The following is a 19779-nucleotide window of genomic DNA, read 5'->3' as shown; positions in this document are numbered from 1 at the left end:
CAAACCTATGTATTATACCGTACGTCATGACTTTGGACGCTAATTTGTACACAAACCTGTACACAAACTTGCACTCAAATTTATGTATTGACCATCAGGACTTTGGATGCTAATTTGTACCAACCTGTACATAAACTTGTACTCAAACCTATGCATTTTCCATCAGGAATGTGGATGCTAATTTGTACACTAACTTGCACTCAAACCTATGTACTGTCTGTCAGGACTTTGGACGCTAATTTGTACACAAACTTGTACACTAATGCTGCCCATCCACTTAACGATGCGGGAAACGACGGCACGATTACGACGCCGTCGTCTCCCGCGGGGTGAACTGCATACACTGAACATTCAGACGTTCAGTTTATGCAGATCAATCATCCCCGAACATGGCAACCTGACGGCGGTCGTCAGGTTGACCAGCATGTTCGGGCGATGATTGATGTTAAAAATGACCAGCGGGCTTGCGCATCGCTGGTCGTTTTTAACCTTTTGCTGCCCGATTTGCGGGCGATTACCAAGTGATGGAGCGATAACGACCGTTGTTATCGCCCCATCGCTAGGTTTAATCGCCTAGTGGATGGGCAGCTTAACTTGTACTCACACTTACGTACCATCTGTCAGGACTCTCCAAACCAAATCAATTGTCAAACTCTTCAGCACAGATTCTAAGCCACAGCATCGGCTCTCCAAACCAAATCAATTGTCAAACTTTTCAGTACTGATTCTAAAGGGGGGCATCCATTAGACGATTTTATCCCTGTCCAACCTCTTAACGATTTTCCCTTGAAGTTTCCCTTCCCAAAAGATTTGCAAATGATTTGCAAACGATCTAACGATAAACTATGTTGTTTGAATCTGTGATTGAGAGCTTTCAGCTATAGTGGGCAGATAGTGGTTCATCGTTTGATCATTCAGCGTGAACGATGTGTAAACGATTTGTAAGCAATCAAGTGAAATTGACCTGCATGTTCATTCGATGGAGGAGACGATCAAACGACCAGCGGGAGCGCGCATCGTACATCGTTAGAAACAATTACTGCACGATTTGCAAACGATGTTCAAACGATGTTTGAACGATTATCGAATGATTTTATCATTATCGTTCAACTTTATAGTATAGTGGATGCCCCCCATAAGGGGTAAATTTACTAAGAATCGAGTTTGCATGAGTTTGCATTCTCACGTGAGTTTAGCCTGTTTTTCCACCTCGCAAATTTACTAAGTGCAAACACAAGTGAACTCGCACTAAGCAGACATAAAAACTCGCGTGAGTTTTCAAAGCTCGCAAGTACTTCCCATAGAAACTAATACAACTTGCAAATTTACCAAGATTCGAGTTTTGGAACTCGCACGGGAATTTCTCAAACTCACTCCAAAATAGACTTTTCAAATAGATGACCTCCTGAGGTGAGTGCTTGCGTGAGTTTGGATGTGTTTGAAACTGTTCACGTGTGTTTCAGCTTGCAATCACTGGCCACACATTGATGATGCATATAAAAGGCTCCCAAATTCCTGTCTTTCTTTGTGTGCAGCAGAAATGGCAGAGTTTAGTTCCACTGCTTGCAACTTCACGTGGCTGGGATTTCAGAGGCTCTATCAGCAGGCTGAAAATAACCAGGAGCGAGGCGTGGCCTGACTGCCAGAGTAAACAGACGTGTCTGTGCTGCTCTCTGGCTCTAACACCCTGTCTGGAGCTAGTGCGGGGACTTGCCGAAAGGATTTCCAGCTTTTTGGTTTTAGAGACAACCTCCGCTACCTCAGTGGATAGTGTCATACTTTCGGCGGTGCCCCCGGTTGGATCCCACATTAGCAGCCTATCACGCCTCTTGAATCCGCGGGCTCTATTACTGCCCATCCCCTGGCTGCGCACTGACGGATGCCGTGACAGGTCCCGATACTGGATGCAGGCCTGGATTCTGGCACTTACCCTCTCACAGGTGGGAGACAGTCTCTGCACTCTCCAGTACCCAGTGAAGAGCAGGGAGATATTGAGTTTACCGCTGCTGATAAAACATTTAAGCAGCCGTCGGCAGCCTCTACACTGCACGTAGCTCCCTGATCCCTCAGGTGAATAGGCGGAAGGTCCCAAGTGGTGGTCCCAAGCGGCGGCAGACAGCCCGCTGGCCCCGCCAAATTGATGCCTAGCACGCCATCCAAGTCCCCGGACTTTCCTATAGAGCTCGCGCCGATCACATGACACGCTGGGGAGCAGATACTGGACGCATTACTGACAGCTGGGCAAGTACAATTCCTCTTCTCCCCAGTTAATATCTTTGCTGCTATCGACACTGATACCTTATACCCTGCGGTGGCGACCCAGTAAAGGAGAAGAATTGCTAAGATGACTCCCCTGGCTCAATTGCTCCTTATACTTCCCTCCGAATGCTTTTTTTCTTTATGCATATGCATTCTATATGACCAATTACCTGTGATACGTGCAATAACCCCGCAGGGATACCACTTCTTTAATTGTAATCCGATACAAAGGTCTTGTGCTTCATTTAATAGGATAATATACTGTGACTTTTCCATTTAGGAATACGATTTACCCGAATATCTAAATGCCTCCCAAACGACAGAAAACCCCTGCACGGGTGCCCCCGATTAGCTACTTTAAACATAATCCTTCAGCAGTCTCTCCCAAAAGTCATACAACTCTGGATGCTGGATATTAAAAGATGTCTCTCCCAGTTCCTACTCAGATTATCCCTAATCCACCTCTAACCCAGGATGATGATTCAAATGATGATGCCCCACTAACTAATTAGGTTCCATGAAACGCCTCATGGCATCGCTTATGGCAGATCTTTCCTCTGAATTCAGGCTCGCTATACAGACATGCCAACAATCAGTAGATGATTTAGGTCACCCTACGGATAGACTTGAGAATAAACTCGAAGAAGTTGTTAAATCTCATAACCATCTCATTAACCTTCATGATTACCTACAAACAGAATTCGTAGCCCTGCGAAGCAAAGTGGGTGACCTTGAAGATTGCTCAAGGTGTAATAATTTAAAAATCAGAGGTATTCCGGAATCAGTCTCTCAATCAGATCTCACACAAAATGTTACGGATCTTTTTGCAAAACTTTTACTATCTACCCATATTTCTGATTTTCTTCTGGATAGAATACATCGTATTCCTAAGGCGAAAGCTGCCCCAACAGATGCTCAGCGAGATACATTGATGCGGATGCATTACTATCATATTAAGGACTACGTGCAGCAAGACCATCGGAAGCAACCTCCTAAATTCTGGGAGATCTTCAGATCTTCGGGGACCTCTTAGCTTCCACACTGGCCTTACGCAGATCTTTCCTTCCGGTGACCCGGGCACTCCAGAAGCCCAACATCCCTTATCGATGGGGATTCCCAACAAAGCTTATAATAAGAAGAAATGGATCGACGACAGTGGTTTCCAACCCAGCGGATGGGGTCCAGCTCCTGGTGTCATGGAACATGGAAGAAATCTCTTCAAAACTTCCTGGGAGCCCTCATATAAGCTCAGGAGTGGTCTACAGCGGGGAGATCCTCCTCATAGGACTGTCAGATAAGTCCAGATAATGGTGCCAGCTTGCGGTCAAGATAAATATCACTGTCACTAGTTACTTACTATTTCTAAGGTTTATTTCATTGTTAGAAACCTATATATAAAGTCAGAGACTCTAAAGCTGACACATGTTGATAGTTGATTTTCATGTTCTTTTCCCTTTCATAAGGCAGTCATGTACAGGTATTAGATAATGATTACAGGTATCACTATATGCCTTCTTGTTATACTCCATTTTCTGTTTGGGACACTATCAATTTTCACTGTAGTTATAGGTGTTATTGTGTCCCTTGGTTTTCTTTCTCCCTTACGAGGGGCGGATCAGCCGGCCCGAGGTGGGATAGTACCATCATATGGCAGAATTTATTTGATGACCCCCTTCATGTCTCTTGTAAACTGAGTAGTTTGGGATCGCAAGGGGTATGAATCAAGGCTCCGCCCCGGGAGGAGGATCGATCTTATCAATTACGTTAATTTTGGAGTGTCTTCATAGTCCTCTGGTTTAACTTTTTTTTCATTTTCTGTTACACTTATGGAGTATCGGAGGGAGGCAGACATTTCACAATGTCTCCACGTCCCATACTTCGCTACCTCTGGAGGTGGCCCCAGATAGCCCCTTTTAGGGACTATTTCTATAATAATTTACTGTTTTTGTATTTCTATATTTCTGTGTATTGTTTTTATTCTTTCTTTCCACACACATGGTCATTGACTATATTGAATATGTCTAATTGTGTCAACCCATTATCTTATCCACTGATTTTTAATGGTTAATGTAACTTCCCTGATGTTAAGGGTCTGAATTCACCTAACAAACGGAAATTAGCGCTACGCTATTTTGCCAGAAACAAAGCACATATTGTAGTTTTACAAGAAAGACACTTCCCCCACTCTAAACCCCCTAAATTTACAGACCTCAAATTCCCACACTGCTATACATCAAGCGGCCCTAGCAAGAAGGTAGGTGTGGCTATACTTTTATCTGCTTCATGTATATTTTCTTTGGATAAGCAGGTGACGGATCAAGAAGGCAGGTACCTTATTCTAATAGGTAACCTAGATGAGGTCCCAGTGACCTTAGCCACGGTATAGGCTTCCAACATGAAACAAATCACGCTTATTAGACGTTTTTGCAATGTGCTCCGATTACACTGTAAAGGACTACCGCTGATACTGGGAGATTTTAATATGGTATTAAACTCCCATTTAGATAAAGCTATACCTAAATAAAACCCTCGAATTCATCATCCTCATGACTATTCTTTAGCCTTCAGACGCATTGTATCAGATTTCGAATTTTATGATATATGGAGGGCCAAAAACCCTTCTACAACAGATTATACCTTTTGCTCCCAAGTCCATCTGTCGTATTCCCGAATTGATTAGGCGCTTACAGATAAGTAGTCTCTTCAGCACGAGCCTCTATCCTACCATTACTGTGGTCGGATAATTCCGCTCTCAGTATACAATGGTATGTAACTGCAGTGCGAATCCGCCCTAATCCATGGCGATTACCCAAATACCTTTTGAACGATCTCGAAGCAAAAAGCTCAATTGCTCAATCTCTATCAATATATCTTGACACTAATCAAGTAGAGGACACATCCATTTTCACGTGGTACGTACTTAAAGCAGTAGTCCGCGGGTCCGTGATTCAGGTGGCTGCCAGACTTCGGAGGAGTGCTAGGCAACACCAAAAGGATCTGGAAACTCACATTGTAGATTTAAACCCAAAGATTCCCCCTCCAATAACAAAATATATAGAGAATTACTAAAGGTGATAGAAGAATGGAACATTTATCATTGAAGGAGGTACATAAATCCCTTTTTAAATTAAAACAAAAGTTTTATGCACAGGGAGATAGGGCAGTCAGGATGTTGGCTCGGAAGCTTAGGGGAAAGATGGCTAAGGACAGAGTCAGACAAATTATTAATTCCAATGGTGTTAAAATATCAGATCCCATGGAAATTGCGGATGCATTTGCCAAATTCTACTCCCAATTGTACAATTTATCAAACGAAACCCTGACCCATCAACCGACAATGGAAGATATTAATACATTTTTAAATAATATTAATTTACCTTCCTTAAACTCAGAGGCAATATTAGCAGTAATTAATGCCCTTCCCTCTGATAAAGCTCCAGGCCCTGATGGGTACATTAATACATTTTATAAATGTTTTCAAGGTTCCCTAGCTCCTTTATTGGTCCAAGTGTTTAACAAAGCATCGACATCAGGTACTTTCCCTAAAGAAATGCTAGAAACTAGAATAGTTACCTTTCCTAAACCCGATAAAAACTCCAGCATGCTGACTAACTATCACCCTATTGCCCTACTCAACACGGATGTGAAAATTTATGCAAAGTTAATCGCCTATCGACTCAACCCTCTGCTCTCGTCTCTTATTAACCAGGACCAGGTTGGTTTTGTACGGGGTCGACAAGCCCCTGACGGCACTAGAAGGGTTCTGAATGTAGTTGATGCCTTCTCTGGGTTGGTGGACCCCCTTTTGTTGCTGTCCCTGGATGGAGAGAAGGCGTTCGACAGACTCTACAAGCCACCATTTCCTCTATCCTTGCATTATACTCCAATCTGCGCTGAAGAAATGAAGAACTTCTTGCTTGAAAATCTTCAGGGGCTGGAACAGCCCCGCTGCGTTTATCAGTGACCCGACTGCGGCCGGGCACCCAACGAAACTGAGGTGCCTATGGCCCGGGGGTGAGGTATGGAGGCAGACCCAAATGCATCCTGGGAGAAAAAATTTACTGTGTAAGGTGCCCGGATGACTCTGCATCACCTATACCCCAAGGTCACCCTGTGGACCCCTATGGACCCTGAAGTAGAAAATTACTTTTACTATATATTAGGGAGCACATCATAATGGGCCCCTGCCAGTCCAGGGATCCCAGTCTTGTTCATTAAAACAGAGCTCAAGGGTTCAATAGGCACTCCAGCTCTTTTAAGCACAAGGCTGGTATACTCTAAAAAAAAGGGAGGAGTAGCCCTATAGATGCACCAGCCCTATACTGACCGTTAGCCAGGTTTTCACTGTGGCAAGGAAACCTATGCTCATTGTCTCCATGTTGAAAAGGGAAGCAGTTCAGGATGCTGAAAGGGACACTACATCATAAAACACTTTGGTGGAGGCCCCAGCGATCTAGCCACCGTCTTACTAGAGTGGGGGCCTCTTCTGAACATTTTCGTATCGGTCTCGTACGTGCTCAGAAGAGTCTCCTGTTTTTTGAGAATGGCAGGCTCTGATGCATGCCACAGGAAAGATTGGACCAATATATTGTGTGGTCGTGCGTACACATCGATGAATGATGGCATTAAATGACGTACTCGGCCTATACACTATAAGATGAATCCAATATATTTTGTGAACCAGAGTCTACTGCACATGTACAGGTCACCGGGAAAAAGGCACAGCCGCCATTTTCACGGCGATTTCCCTTCTGCGCATGTGCAAAACGCCAGGACAATTAAGATTAAATGTTTTTATGCCAATTAAACACCTGATTTGGATGTAATTACCCTCAAATTAAATCTGAAAGTCTGCAGTTAAAGCACATCTTGTTTGTTTCATTTCAAAACCATTGTGGTGGTGAATAGAGGCCAAAATCTGAAAATTCTGTCAATGTCCCAATATTTATGGACCTGACTGTACATTTAAATGCACAATATAACCATAAGAGGTTCACTGAACAAGGTGAATCCTTTAAAGCCTAGGTCTATCGCCCTCTCTTCTTTACATCCACATTTTCCCAAAGGCCCATCTAAGGGCGCAAATAGAGAGATGCAGCTGGTGTGAAAAAAATTCTCTCTTTAATTAGGTATATTTAAATCTATATTAGCACAAGTATAGGGGATTTCGTGTATGTGTGTGTGTGTATATCTATCTATCTACCTACCTACGATTAGCTTGGTAAATCCAGTAAAATTGGAAAATCGTAGGGAGGGGAGGAATGGGATACCCTAAGCCAGAGGTTCCCAAAGTCCGCCATTACAGTCCAAGTTTTAGGGATATTCATGCTTGAGCACAGGTGACTTAATTAGTACCTCAATCCATTTGATTTAAACATCTGGAGTCAAGCTTAGATATCCCTAAAACATGGACTGTAATGGCGGACTTTGGGAACCTCTGCCATAAGCACTAGTACCAATAAGTATAGAAGTCACGTATCAACAGTAGAAATGCTCCACAGATAATAACTAATAAATATTTTTGGTTAACCACAAAATTTATCCTTGATGTGGAGGTGCACCCATAAAAGTAAAATAATTGTAGAAAAAAGGGGGAAAGAAAGGTCACTCTTGGTTTGGGGCACCAATTCTACCTAGTTATTAGTATATAAAATATAACTTATTAATTGTAATTAAAAATCAGAATATATGGAGAAGACAAGTCCAAAAAAAATTGGGAAAAGTCAACATATAGATTGGCCAGAAATTGGCCAGTTTCTGGCCTATCTTCCTATGTCAGTGATATGTGTGTGTGTGTAAAAAAAATAAAATAAATTATATATATATATATATATATATATATACACAGATAACGCTCGCAGTAAATACGTAGATATCAAATTTCAATAGGACCACTGAATCTTACCACTAAATATTAATAGCAGTGATGCCAGTAAGGGTGTGAGAATGTGAAAATACGTGTGAAGAAGTGTGATATGATGTAGAGTGACAGTGTACTGTACTATAAGTATGTATATCTACACACAAGAGAAGTGTGTGTGCTAACAAAAGTAGTGTAGTACAATGATGAGAGAGATAAAAATGAGTGGTAAATGAACATGTGCAATATAGTGAATGAATATGATGATTTATTATGTGCCAATAAATAAATAGTTAAGCTATAATCAGATTAATTAATAATAGTAAGTAGAAAATTGTAAAATTATTGATACTCTCCAATAAATGGAACAGTACCCAGAGTGCTAAGTAAACCATTTGTAGTTATAGATTGATAAGAAAAGCGATAGAGGTCATGCTTATAAGAGTGTAAAAGTATATAAGAAGATAATATTAGAACATATATTATGTGTACCACAAATATAGTACCTAGTCAATCGATACATGTAATGCTACTAACCACATGGTGTAATTGCCAAGAGGTAGCAAAATTATATAATTCTAAAGTTAGCAAATTAGCCAGCATGGAGAACACATCATGCTGATCTAATATAACGCATATCAGGATAGAATAAGGAGAGGAAAAAGAGAACTATATTATTCAGAAGACATGATCAGAGAAAAGCTGTATAGTTAATATATTTGTTGATACCAAAAGGGTTCACAGTTTTTAGTCTGAAAGTCCACTGACTTTCCTTTTGAAGGAGTGTTTTGCATTAGATCTCCTCCGATGCCTAGTTTCACATGTTCCAGACCAAATGCTTTAAAGGTACTGAGGTGAGCCTTCATGTTTTTCCAAAAAGTGTCTTGCCACTGATGTCAGTTTCTTCAACTTAACAAAATCAGTAGAAGCATTTCTTATGTTGCCCACATGTTCTAAAAGTCTTTGTTTGAAGGCTCGTTTGGTCATGCCCACATATCTTTTGTTACAGGGGCATTCCAGACAGTATACCAACCCAATGGCATTACAGTTGAAAAATTGTCTTATCTCTATGGTTTTGTTGAATCTATCCAATACGGAGTCCCTTTTAGTCATGTATTTACAAGCTTTGCAGCTCCCACATGGGAAAGTATCTCTGATTTTGGTGGTCTAACTAGGATTGAGATGCAAATGACTCCAGGTTAGGTTGTCTCGTAGATTATTGGATCTTCGCCAACTGAAGGCTGCTTTCTGATCCAATGAGTTCTTCAGATCGGAGTCCAATAATAGAATGCGCCAATGTTTATTCACTATTTCTTGCAATTGGCGCCATTCTTGGCAGAAGTTCCCATCAAAACGGATCTTGTTCTTACTGGGATCACTCCTTTTGTCTGAGAAAATGAGAGTATCCCTGTCCATTGTTGATACTTGATATTGAGCATGCTTAATAGATCGTATGCTGTAACCACTATTCCTGAGTCTGTGAGAAAGCTCCACACTCTTTTCTTTCTAAGTTTCAATTTCGGAACAATTCCTTCGTAGTCTTAAAAATTCACTTTTGGGAATGTTTTTGACAATTGTGGGGAAATGTGAGCTACACTGTTGGTAGCCATTCCTTTCTGTATAGTTCGGTTACAATCATACCTCCCTCGCCGATGGAGATGTTTAGGTCCAAGAAATTGACCATTTTTTACTGATATTTTGTGTCAGTTTCAAATTCAGGACATTATGGTTGAGAGAATTAATAAATTGTTGTAATTCTATTTCTGTCCCATGCCAGACCATGAAGGTGTCATCAATATATCGTTGCCATGTGGTAATCTGACAAGTAAATCTCTCATTGGCTTCGCTGAAGACATTTTCTTTCTCCCACCATCCTAAAAATAAATTGGCGTACGTGGACGTCCAAGCTGCGCCCATCACTGTGTCCCGTATCTGCATGAAGAATTTGTTGTTAAATGTAAAGTAATTTCTACTCAAAATTAATTCGAAGAGCTAGAGTAGAAATTCATGGAATTAATCTGTACCTTCCATATCAAGGAAATATTTGACAGCTGCTATACCCTGGTGATGCTCTATACTGGTGTAGTGTGACCAGATAGTGGTCATCATCCAGCTGTACATCATTAAGTTTTCTAAGAATGTCCAATGTATCCTGGTGATAGGAGTGGAGGACTAATCACATGGTGTCTGAGGGGTCTATTCAGGAAAATACTTGTTTGTTCCAGGAGGCTAGAGATCCCTGAGACTATTGGCCTCCCTGGTGGTTTGGTTTTATCCTTATGCACCTTTGGTAGTAGATAGAATGTTGGTGTTCTCGGATGTTCCACTTGAAGAGACATTAAGATATCTGTCTTTGTGACAGAAAGACAACCAATGAACTGACAGACTGACAAATTTCTAACACAGTTTATTAAGATAATACCATAATTATTGTGTGTTGCATCATTAATGTATCAACATCAGATATTGCCTTGCCTAAATACACCAATAATTCAGGGCCATGTTGACTAGATAATAGAACAGACTTGTAACATAACATCATTTAATACAACTGAAAGATGAACACTAATGATTAATCTGTAGTGAGTATCACCACATCAGGCAGCGCTGTATTGTACATGTGTATGTAAGTTTAGCTATCTAGCAATTGCATAATAATATACCTTTGTCTAGTGCTTGCGCAGTTCAGCAGCAAACCATGGTTACACTGATGCCAACAGATCATATCTACCTAGCAGGGACCAAATATTTCAGAAGTGGACTTCAGAAACATCATTTGAACAGGGCACTCTTTTGGGGGGGTGGAATATTATGTCGACAGTATAAAGTTGAAATGAATTGAATTGACATTTAAGATCTCAGCAATCACAATGTCGGCACTGACACGTTAAAATTATTAATGTCAAAACTCAGAATGTCAACAATAGTATTTCAAACTAAACCTAGCCACAAACTAAACCTATCATCTTAACCTTAGGAATCTGTATTAAATACCATCGGACGTGAGCCCAGCAGACCTAATACCGACGCCGGAAGCTAGAATATGAAGATCCCGACAAGGTTAGTTTTTTTGTTATCGCTAACCCTTTCCCTCCCTTAGGGACGCCAAACCCCGACCTCCCCCCCTAGTGCCTAAACCCTAAGTCCCCCGTCCCCACAGCCTAAACTTAACCCCCCTAACCCCCCCTTCCCCTAACCCTCCCGGTGGGGGGGGTGCCTAACCGTAAGTCCACCCCAGGAGCCCCTTACCTAACCCTCCCCCACCCGCGGCTATCCTTCGCTCGGTATGCCGGGCTCCTGGCGTAGGCATAATGACAGGCGTCGGGCTTTCGATGCCTGTCTTAGTCCCCTCCCGGGATTTGAGAGTCTGGAAGCCAGCGGTCTGCATTTCCACCCCCGGCTCATTGACTGCATCCCGAACATTAAAGGATTCAACGTTCTGAATGTCAAAACCATACCCCTGTTTGGTGCATTTTGAATCAGGATTTTCCTCAAAATATGCAGTATGTGCAGAATGGTACAGTGACTAATAATTTTCCCCTTCAACATCTAGTTATTCGTATTCATAAAAGCACCAAAAGCTCAGGGAAACAGGTGTGAGTATAGTCCATTATACATGTACTCATCTCAACAATCCTTAAGAATCAATCTCTATCCAATGACTATTTCACTTATCCCTCAACCTGCATTATATCATTTTTTTTTTAATAACACAATTTATTAAGTTTCCAGAAAGAAAAAAATACAGAATATAACAAAAATGTTATCTCATACTATATCGCAGTGCGAAATTTAAACACATTATATCTGATTTATCGTAGACTACAAATAAAGATCTTTCAAAGAAAGAAAAACATATGAAACTAACATATAAATGACTAACAAAGAGATCTTGTTGCATTATAGTAGTTTGATAAATAAGTCATAATAAAGAACCAGCATTAACACTATTTAATTTTTTAATCATTTGCCTACATGTTTTATATTCAAAGCATTTCAGTGTAGGTTACTTAAGAGGTCAGTTGATAGACTCCAATCAGATGTTGGACTCTGCATATATTTTGTCACTTTGTTTATACAGAGTTAAATCTTTTTGGCTTAATGATCTGTGAGGTACACTGCCTAGCGTTTATCACATGACCCACTGTAGTGGAGCGTTGTTATTATGGTAACCTGTTTTCTGCAATGCCTACACACTACAGTTTATAAATGGACTCTTTTTAATACTCTTATTTTTACTTTAAACCAATTACTGAAAAAGGATACAGATGGGACACACATTTGTCTTGGATATGTAATTGCTGCTGCATTGACACTTCACATAAGAAAAGCATTTCTGTATCTTTTCTCTAGATGGATACATTTTTTAATAGCTTAAATAAGTCACATGGGAGAGCTATAAAAATGTGGTTAGTGAGCAGGTAATATTAATAAAGCTGCCTATAAGGATGCAAGGTAATAATGGATAGGAGAAACAGTGTATAGTATTTGCTTGTGACTACTAGTAGACTAAACTAACTTATACAGTCAGCTAAAAATAAGCAAACACAATAAAGTGTATTTCTTTATTGAAAACAAAAAATAACTAATTTACATATATATCCAATATTTCAAGATAGAACTGTTTAGGTGAGACATTGTAAATGTATCATAAAACTCACTAAGTTTACATTAGGTGCAAACTCCAAATGCAGCATAGAGAAATACAAAGCTTGTGTTTTAGTTCCAATGGAATATTTAAATCTAGCAAAAGCATTCCACCAGTGTGTCTTGGGGAAGACGGCCCAGGAAAGGATTACCATGCAAAAATATTGCCACATACAAGAGACATATGAATACTCAAAACCATTAGTTTCCTGCGTGGGAGAAAACCAAGATTGCCTAGGCTTTCTGCTACTCAACAACTGCAAGTCCCTACAACACTGCTATTCTGCTAGTGAAAACAATAAATAATCTAATAAAGTATACAAGCATTCAACAAGCACATACAGATGCAATGTTGCATAATTTAATATACAAATTCATTTACTGTATTGTTTTTATTAACACTGTAATGTGGTACTTTGACAAATTGCAACACAGTTTTTGTGTTTGGATGCCAAGTGATATATACAGTTCAGCATAGTTGGCTATTTCATTTATTTGATTCCACTGTATGTCAAACCAAACACCTGGTTGGAGGTGTGTAGCTGTACGTGTTTAATTGTTAATAGAGCAGTATAATCTGTCATATCTTACCCAGACAAAAGGGAGATCTACATTTTTCAATACACAACTTATTTACATTTATATACTACCAACCAATTTCTACCACCAGAACCAGTTTTTCCAGTAAGCACATATTTTAACGTAAACTCTCACCCTTTAACCGTAACCACTCACGAAAAGCAATGACTTAAAAGGAAGCGCAAAGTGGTTCGCACACCCAGGAAGGATTGGTGTTTAAGGAGGACGGCTTTGTGCTACGTGCTAGCAATAGGAAGGTGAAAATCTTTGTTGTCAAAAATCAGGGGTCTCTTAGGTGGATTAGGGTCCTTATCTGCTTTGTGTAGAAGTTTAAAGAGCCCGGTTCCAATGTTCATAGGAATGCCCATGATAATGCACTCGGAGACACCTAGAGAGAGAAATAAAGGAATAAGCAAATTTATTTTTATTTTTTTCATACTGAGGTGACAATATCATTAATACTTCACACTCAAGACAACAGTTTTATACGTGGCACAATGTCACACTGCTTATTTTTGAAGGTTGAACACTTACAGTTTACACTTGCTACACCCAATAAAGATAACAGACTTCACAACTATTGATTTAGGAAGAAACTAAACAAGCCAGTGTATATTACAAGTATAATATAATGAAATGATGACAATGTATGGAAAATGGACTTTTTTTTTTTTTTTTTTTAAGGTTAATTCCTTTTTCTCTTATTCCATTCGGAGACACCATGGAGCATAGAGTGCAGTGACAGGAAATGGGGCACTTTACATTTCCTGGCAACAAGCTCAAGCTCCTTCAGCATGTGTCTGAGAAGGCCCCAAAAGACAGTACAAAGAGAACATAACGAGAGAGACAAGAGAAACTCTACAATATCAAACATGAAACATTCCTAACCGTAAAAAAACTATGAAAAATAACAGAAAAGATAAAGGGGTCAAACCAATTACACACGATGTACTCGTGGGCGCAAGTCATCGCAGCAACAGGCGCACTTAAGGAGAGCCCAAATTCACATAAAAGCTCTCGCAGCGCAGAATTATGCAAATTTGCTGTGCCATTGCAGGAGTTTTAATGCCATTGCAACGGCAACTCGCGCCCTTCGCATGGAATTCAATTGACCAAATAGAGCGTAAAAGGGAGGGGCCAGTGTGCTCCAAAGGACTGCGATAAAAGGATTTAATGCAAGTACAAAATCAAATTCTCTAGCACCCATTTGGATACCACAGGTAAGTCACAAAACTGTCCTAAAGGGAGGGTTGCAATATGCAGCGCCTTATGCTCAAACCTTACAATGGTCGGTTTGAAATCTGGCTTAACTCTCCTGTGGACATTGTCCTGTTGCAATGTCCAGAGAGCGAGTAGTAGACCATTTTGACTGAAAGGAAGGTTTGGTTCTTAGAATAGCCCTATCTTCATGGTGTAGCTGTACTAACAGTAGCGATCGCTAACAGGAAGGGACTTATCCCGGTGAGAAATTTCAAATCCATCAAATCCAGTGGTTTGATATATGTTTCTGCTAAGCTGTCAGCCCTGGAAAGATATACCAAGGAACTATTGGGGAATGTATGGAGGCTGCACTTGCATACCGTATATACTCGAGTATAAGCAGAGTTTTTCAGCACATTGTTTGTGCTGAAAAAGTACCCCCTCGGTTTATACTCGAGTGAAGTGTAGCGCTGACCGGACGGAGTTCGGTCAGCGCTACACAGCATAAACACACAGCCGCCGGAGCCGGCAGCTGTGTGTTTGCTGTCTGTCAGACTCTCAGCGGCTGCTGCTGCTCCCACTGCGGGAGCCATCTTCCGGCTCCTGCAGTGGGTAATGGGAGAGACGTCATGAGTAGTGACGTCTCTCCCATACAAAGCGGCCGGAGGAGCTGACAGCGGCGGGACCAGGAGCGGGAGTTTCAGGTAAGTGATTTTTTTTTCTTTTATTCTTATTACCGTATGCCTCTCTCTACTGGGGGGGGGGGGGTACTACAGGGGGAGATTACTACAGGGGGCACTAAAAGGGGTTATTACCACTGGGGGATTACTACAGGGGGCACTAAAAGGGGGGGATTACCACTGGGGGAACTACCAGGGGGGGATTACTACAGGGGGCACTAAAAGGGGGGATTGCCACTAGGGGTACTACCAGGGGGGGGATTACTACAGGGGGCACTAAAATGGGTTATTACCACTGGGGGAACTACCAGGGGGGGATTACTACAGGGGGAACTACCAGGGGGGGATTACTACAGGGGGCACTACCAGGGGGGGATTACTACAGGGGGCACTACCAGGGGGGGGGGGATTACTACAGGGGGCACTACCAGGGGGGGGGGGGGATTACTACAGGGGGCTCTACCAGGGGGGGGGGATTACTACAGGGGGCACTACCAGGGGGGGGGGGGATTACTACAGGGGGCACTACCAGGGGGGGGGGGATTACTACAGGGGGCACTAAATGGGGGGGAATACCACTGGGAACACTACCAGGGGGGGGATTACTACTGGAGGCACTGAGAGGGGGTATTACCACTGGGGGCACTACCAGGAGGGATTACTACTGGGGGCACTACCAGGGGGAATTACTACTGGGGGCACTACCAGCTGCTGCCATTTCCCACCCTAGGCTTATACTCGAGTCAATAAGTTTTCCCAGTTTTTTGTGGTGAAAGTAGGTACCTCGGCTTATATTCGGGTCGGCTTATACTCGAGTATATACGGTAATTTCTTGTAACATGGGCTGCACTCCAGGTAAAATTCATTATTTTCAAGAGAGTGTGTTGACATCTGAACCTCTAAGAAGTAGTTTTAAACCCTCATATAGACCATCCTGCTAAAACAGCAGTAAACAATCAAACAGAAAGAGGATGTAGAAAACCACCTTGTTTCACACTAATTTAAATTTTGTGGTAATCTTGGCAAAAACAGGCTTTCAAGTCTTGAGCATAGTCTAAACCACACCATCAGAAAACCTCTTAGTTCTAAGGAGCATGGCTTCAACAGCCACTCTGTAAACTCTGGTGGTGAAAGTGATCCTGAATTAATAGGTCAGGTCATTGAGGCAGGCGTGGACTCGTCATGCTTAGAATGTCTGTGTACCATGACCTACTTGGCCAGTCCAGCACTCTCAGAATCATTTAACACCCTCTTTCCACCTTATTTAGCTCCTGCAGAACCATTGCTACTGGAGATAAGATCCTAAGGAAGCACAAACAAACATTGTGTCTACCAGAAATGCCTGAAGAACACTTGTCCTGAAGTAGAAATCATTCACCATGAGATTAGAGATTGACATGTGACATCTAGATGTTCCTACAGGTTTACAAACTGTTGAAATATCTTTGGATTAAGGGATCATTCCATGGGGTGAAGGGTTTGACATTTGAGGAAATCTGCTTCATAGTTTTCCTGTAAATAAGACTGGCTACACAATTTTAATGGCTGGAGTATGACATCATTATAGTCCAGTTCCAGAAGAACTGTCGACCCCTGTTGAATCTGTCACCTTTCAGCCATCAGCTGCATGTTTGGGTCTGTTTGAAGTGCTGGCTTCAATTGTCAGGGAGACTTTTTATTATTTCAAATCAGGCCAATCTGGAACACCCTCAAGTAGAACTGTGCAAATGGCACTGCCTCAAAAGGTGGACACATCTATCCCAAGACCTACATGCAAAGGTGTACCAACAATTGTCTGCAAGCCCCATTCACACGGATCGCTATTGCGATAGCAGCTGCGATTACGCACGCAGACCTGCTGCGAAAATATGCTAATGTTTGCAATTGCAAAGCCAGCATAGATACGCCCACTACTGCTTTCGCACATCCGTAAGACCTCGCAGACCTGTGTATTCATCGGTACCATCTAGTAAAATCAGCCCCTCACAATTACAACAGGTCTGACCTTACTCAGAAATTGCAACTCTCCACGCACGCAGTGAGTACACAAGCTGCGTAGGCCATCACAGTGGCTAATTTATGCACGCCCAGGAAAGGGCGTTCAAACAGACAGGCACACCTGCGTTTCTCCAACCACTCCCCGGCCATCACCCCCAAATGCCAGCGTCTTGTCCCTCGATCTGCGACAGCTCTGTATCTGCGTAGGTGATCTCAATGCCAACTCACGCACGCGCACTGCATACGCAGTACACACTATCGGTCGATCTGAGTACACTGTTGAAGTTGCGATCCATTATGAATCAGGCCCTATACTAGTTCTCCGGTAAGAAAACCATCTGCTGATTCAAAGTCCCAGGAAGATAATTGCTGTTAAATGGTCATGTTGGATTTTTTTTAAACTCAGAAGGCCACCATAACATTCCAAGATCTATTCTAGGCTGTCTCCAGAGCATGAGTGTACATTAAGGCGAAGGTCATCCAGATAATGGAAAACAGTCACACACCTCCTGGATCTGAGAAGGGTGGTAATTACTGCTATGATCTTTGTGAGCACTCTATGTGTTGTGGCCAGGCCACAGGATAGAATCCAAAACTGAAAAAGACTGGAGTAAGCAGCAAATCTCAAGCTACACTGTTATTCCTCCCATATTGGAACATGTGAGTGCATGCCCTTCGGTCAATTCAGGGCTATGTGCAGACAAACCTAACCACAATGTTTGGTTGCGCTCATATTTGCTTACAACACCCTCAACATTGCTAGTTTGCCTGTGTAACTCTATGGCACTACTAATTGCTGCAGCCTTACTGCCTCTCTGGTCACCACTTCTAACACCTCAATTCAATAGATCTTCTGTGTATACTCCCAACCTCTGGAATGCCCTCTGACACATCAACAGTCTTTGTTCCTGCCTCACAGAACCTTTAATGCCATATGTATCATACTTGTTCTACGTGTTATTTGATATGTCACACTTTACAGGATTAAACATGTGCTTTCCCGTACTCTATCCTCTTCTTCCTGGTGTGCATCTCCATATTCCTTATAAATTGTAAATTCATGCAAGCAAGGCCCCTTTCTCTTTATCTTCTCTACAGGACTACGCTAATTGCACACCGTAATAATGTATTTATTTGAACTTGCTACATACAAAACACTAATGCTGGGCATACACTTTGCAATTATCTATCAGATATCTGTCCAATCTGGCTGGTTGGAATGAAAACCTGGTAAGGTATGGGAGCAAATGACAATAGAAATTATGCTCCCAAACACTAGAAAACAGACCAGATTTTCCTTCCCACCAGACAGATTTGACAGATATCTGACAGATAATTGTAGAGTGTATGCCCAGCATAAGAAATACTAACCTAATTTTGGTTCTATTCCATATGTTTGGTGTTACAGAAGTGGCAACTTCTAAATAAGTAATAATCAATATAACAACAACAATAATAATAATGATAATAACCAGAACAACAAAAACAGGGATGGAAGACCAGTGGGAAAAATCAACCTGGTTTTCCATTTAAATGCTGCTTTAAATCCAGCTGCAAAAATAGCAGAAAAAGTTGAGCTTTACAAATTGCTATTCATAAAAGGTGGCCATACACTGATGATGTAGCAGACCATTCAACAGATACTGAGGAGGAGCTGACTGACAGACCGTTAGAGAGCCTACATACAAAACACCAGAAATTTCTAAATGTTTTAAGGATATCCATGCTTGAGCACAGGTGACTTAATTAGTACCTCAGTCAATTTGATTTAACCATCAGGCCTCAAGCATGTATTATCCTTAAAACCTGGGAACCACTGTACTACACAATGTATGGAGACCTTCATTCACATTTGGCTGAACGAGGCGGGTTTGAAAACCAAACCGGACAATCCAGATGTTTTTTTTTTAAGCCGTTTTCAGTCTGTGAACGATCATCCAGTACCATACACTGAATGATAATCACCTAAAGCAGTAAATTAGTTGGCCGAGTTGCTTGATTATCGTTCAGTGTATGACCAGCTTTACATAGAAACTGGACATCTAGCTACCCAAGCTTGCTTACCCCTCTGCAGCTCTCCAAGGGAGAAGAAAACTGACCCAAGGAGGACTGACTACAAAGCTTTTATGTAGAGATAAAAGCAACAGTACTTAGGTTTACGGGCATTAACAGAAAAACAAACAAAAACGCTTTCTTCCCTGTGGTCAAGTAAGTGATCTCACCCAGTTTGGGACTGAACAGGATTTCCCCAGCTTGTGGGGGTCAAAAGTCCTGTTGGATTCAGCATCTGTCTCCCAAGTACAAAGCAAGAGGGCACGTGATTCTGAGACTGAAATTTTGATCTTAGAGTGGAGAGACACAGGAGCATCCAACATAGATAAGGGATTACCATTTCACCATAACCTCTCTAATGGGAGGATACAGGGAGTGCAATTCGCAGGATACTTGAAATCTGCAATTAGTCCACACTTTAAGAGGGTTCTCCAGTAAGATAAAAAAAAAAAAGAAGGGGAAACTGCCCACTTCTTTTTAGGTTTACAAACTTAAGTGTCTGGA

General features: G+C 41.6%; 1 protein-coding gene across 2 annotated transcripts in view; it reads right to left on the bottom strand.

The window, feature by feature from the left end:
* Window positions 1-12670: 12670 nt before the first annotated feature.
* Window positions 12671-19779, bottom strand: part of POLR3A (RNA polymerase III subunit A) — a 74997-nt gene continuing 67888 nt past the window's right edge. For both annotated transcript variants that reach the window (XM_088474937.1, XM_088474938.1), the window contains one exon: window positions 12671-13733. In XM_088474937.1, the coding sequence (XP_088331063.1) occupies window positions 13582-13733 (152 nt within the window). In that variant the 3' untranslated portion in view covers window positions 12671-13581. The remainder of the gene's footprint in view (window positions 13734-19779) is intronic.

The sequence above is a fragment of the Taudactylus pleione genome, unplaced genomic scaffold (assembly GCF_031769625.1).
Source record: "Taudactylus pleione unplaced genomic scaffold, aTauple2 ptg000157l, whole genome shotgun sequence".
Lineage (NCBI taxonomy): Eukaryota > Metazoa > Chordata > Amphibia > Anura > Myobatrachidae > Taudactylus > Taudactylus pleione.
This window is presented reverse-complemented; position numbering and strand designations above follow the sequence as displayed.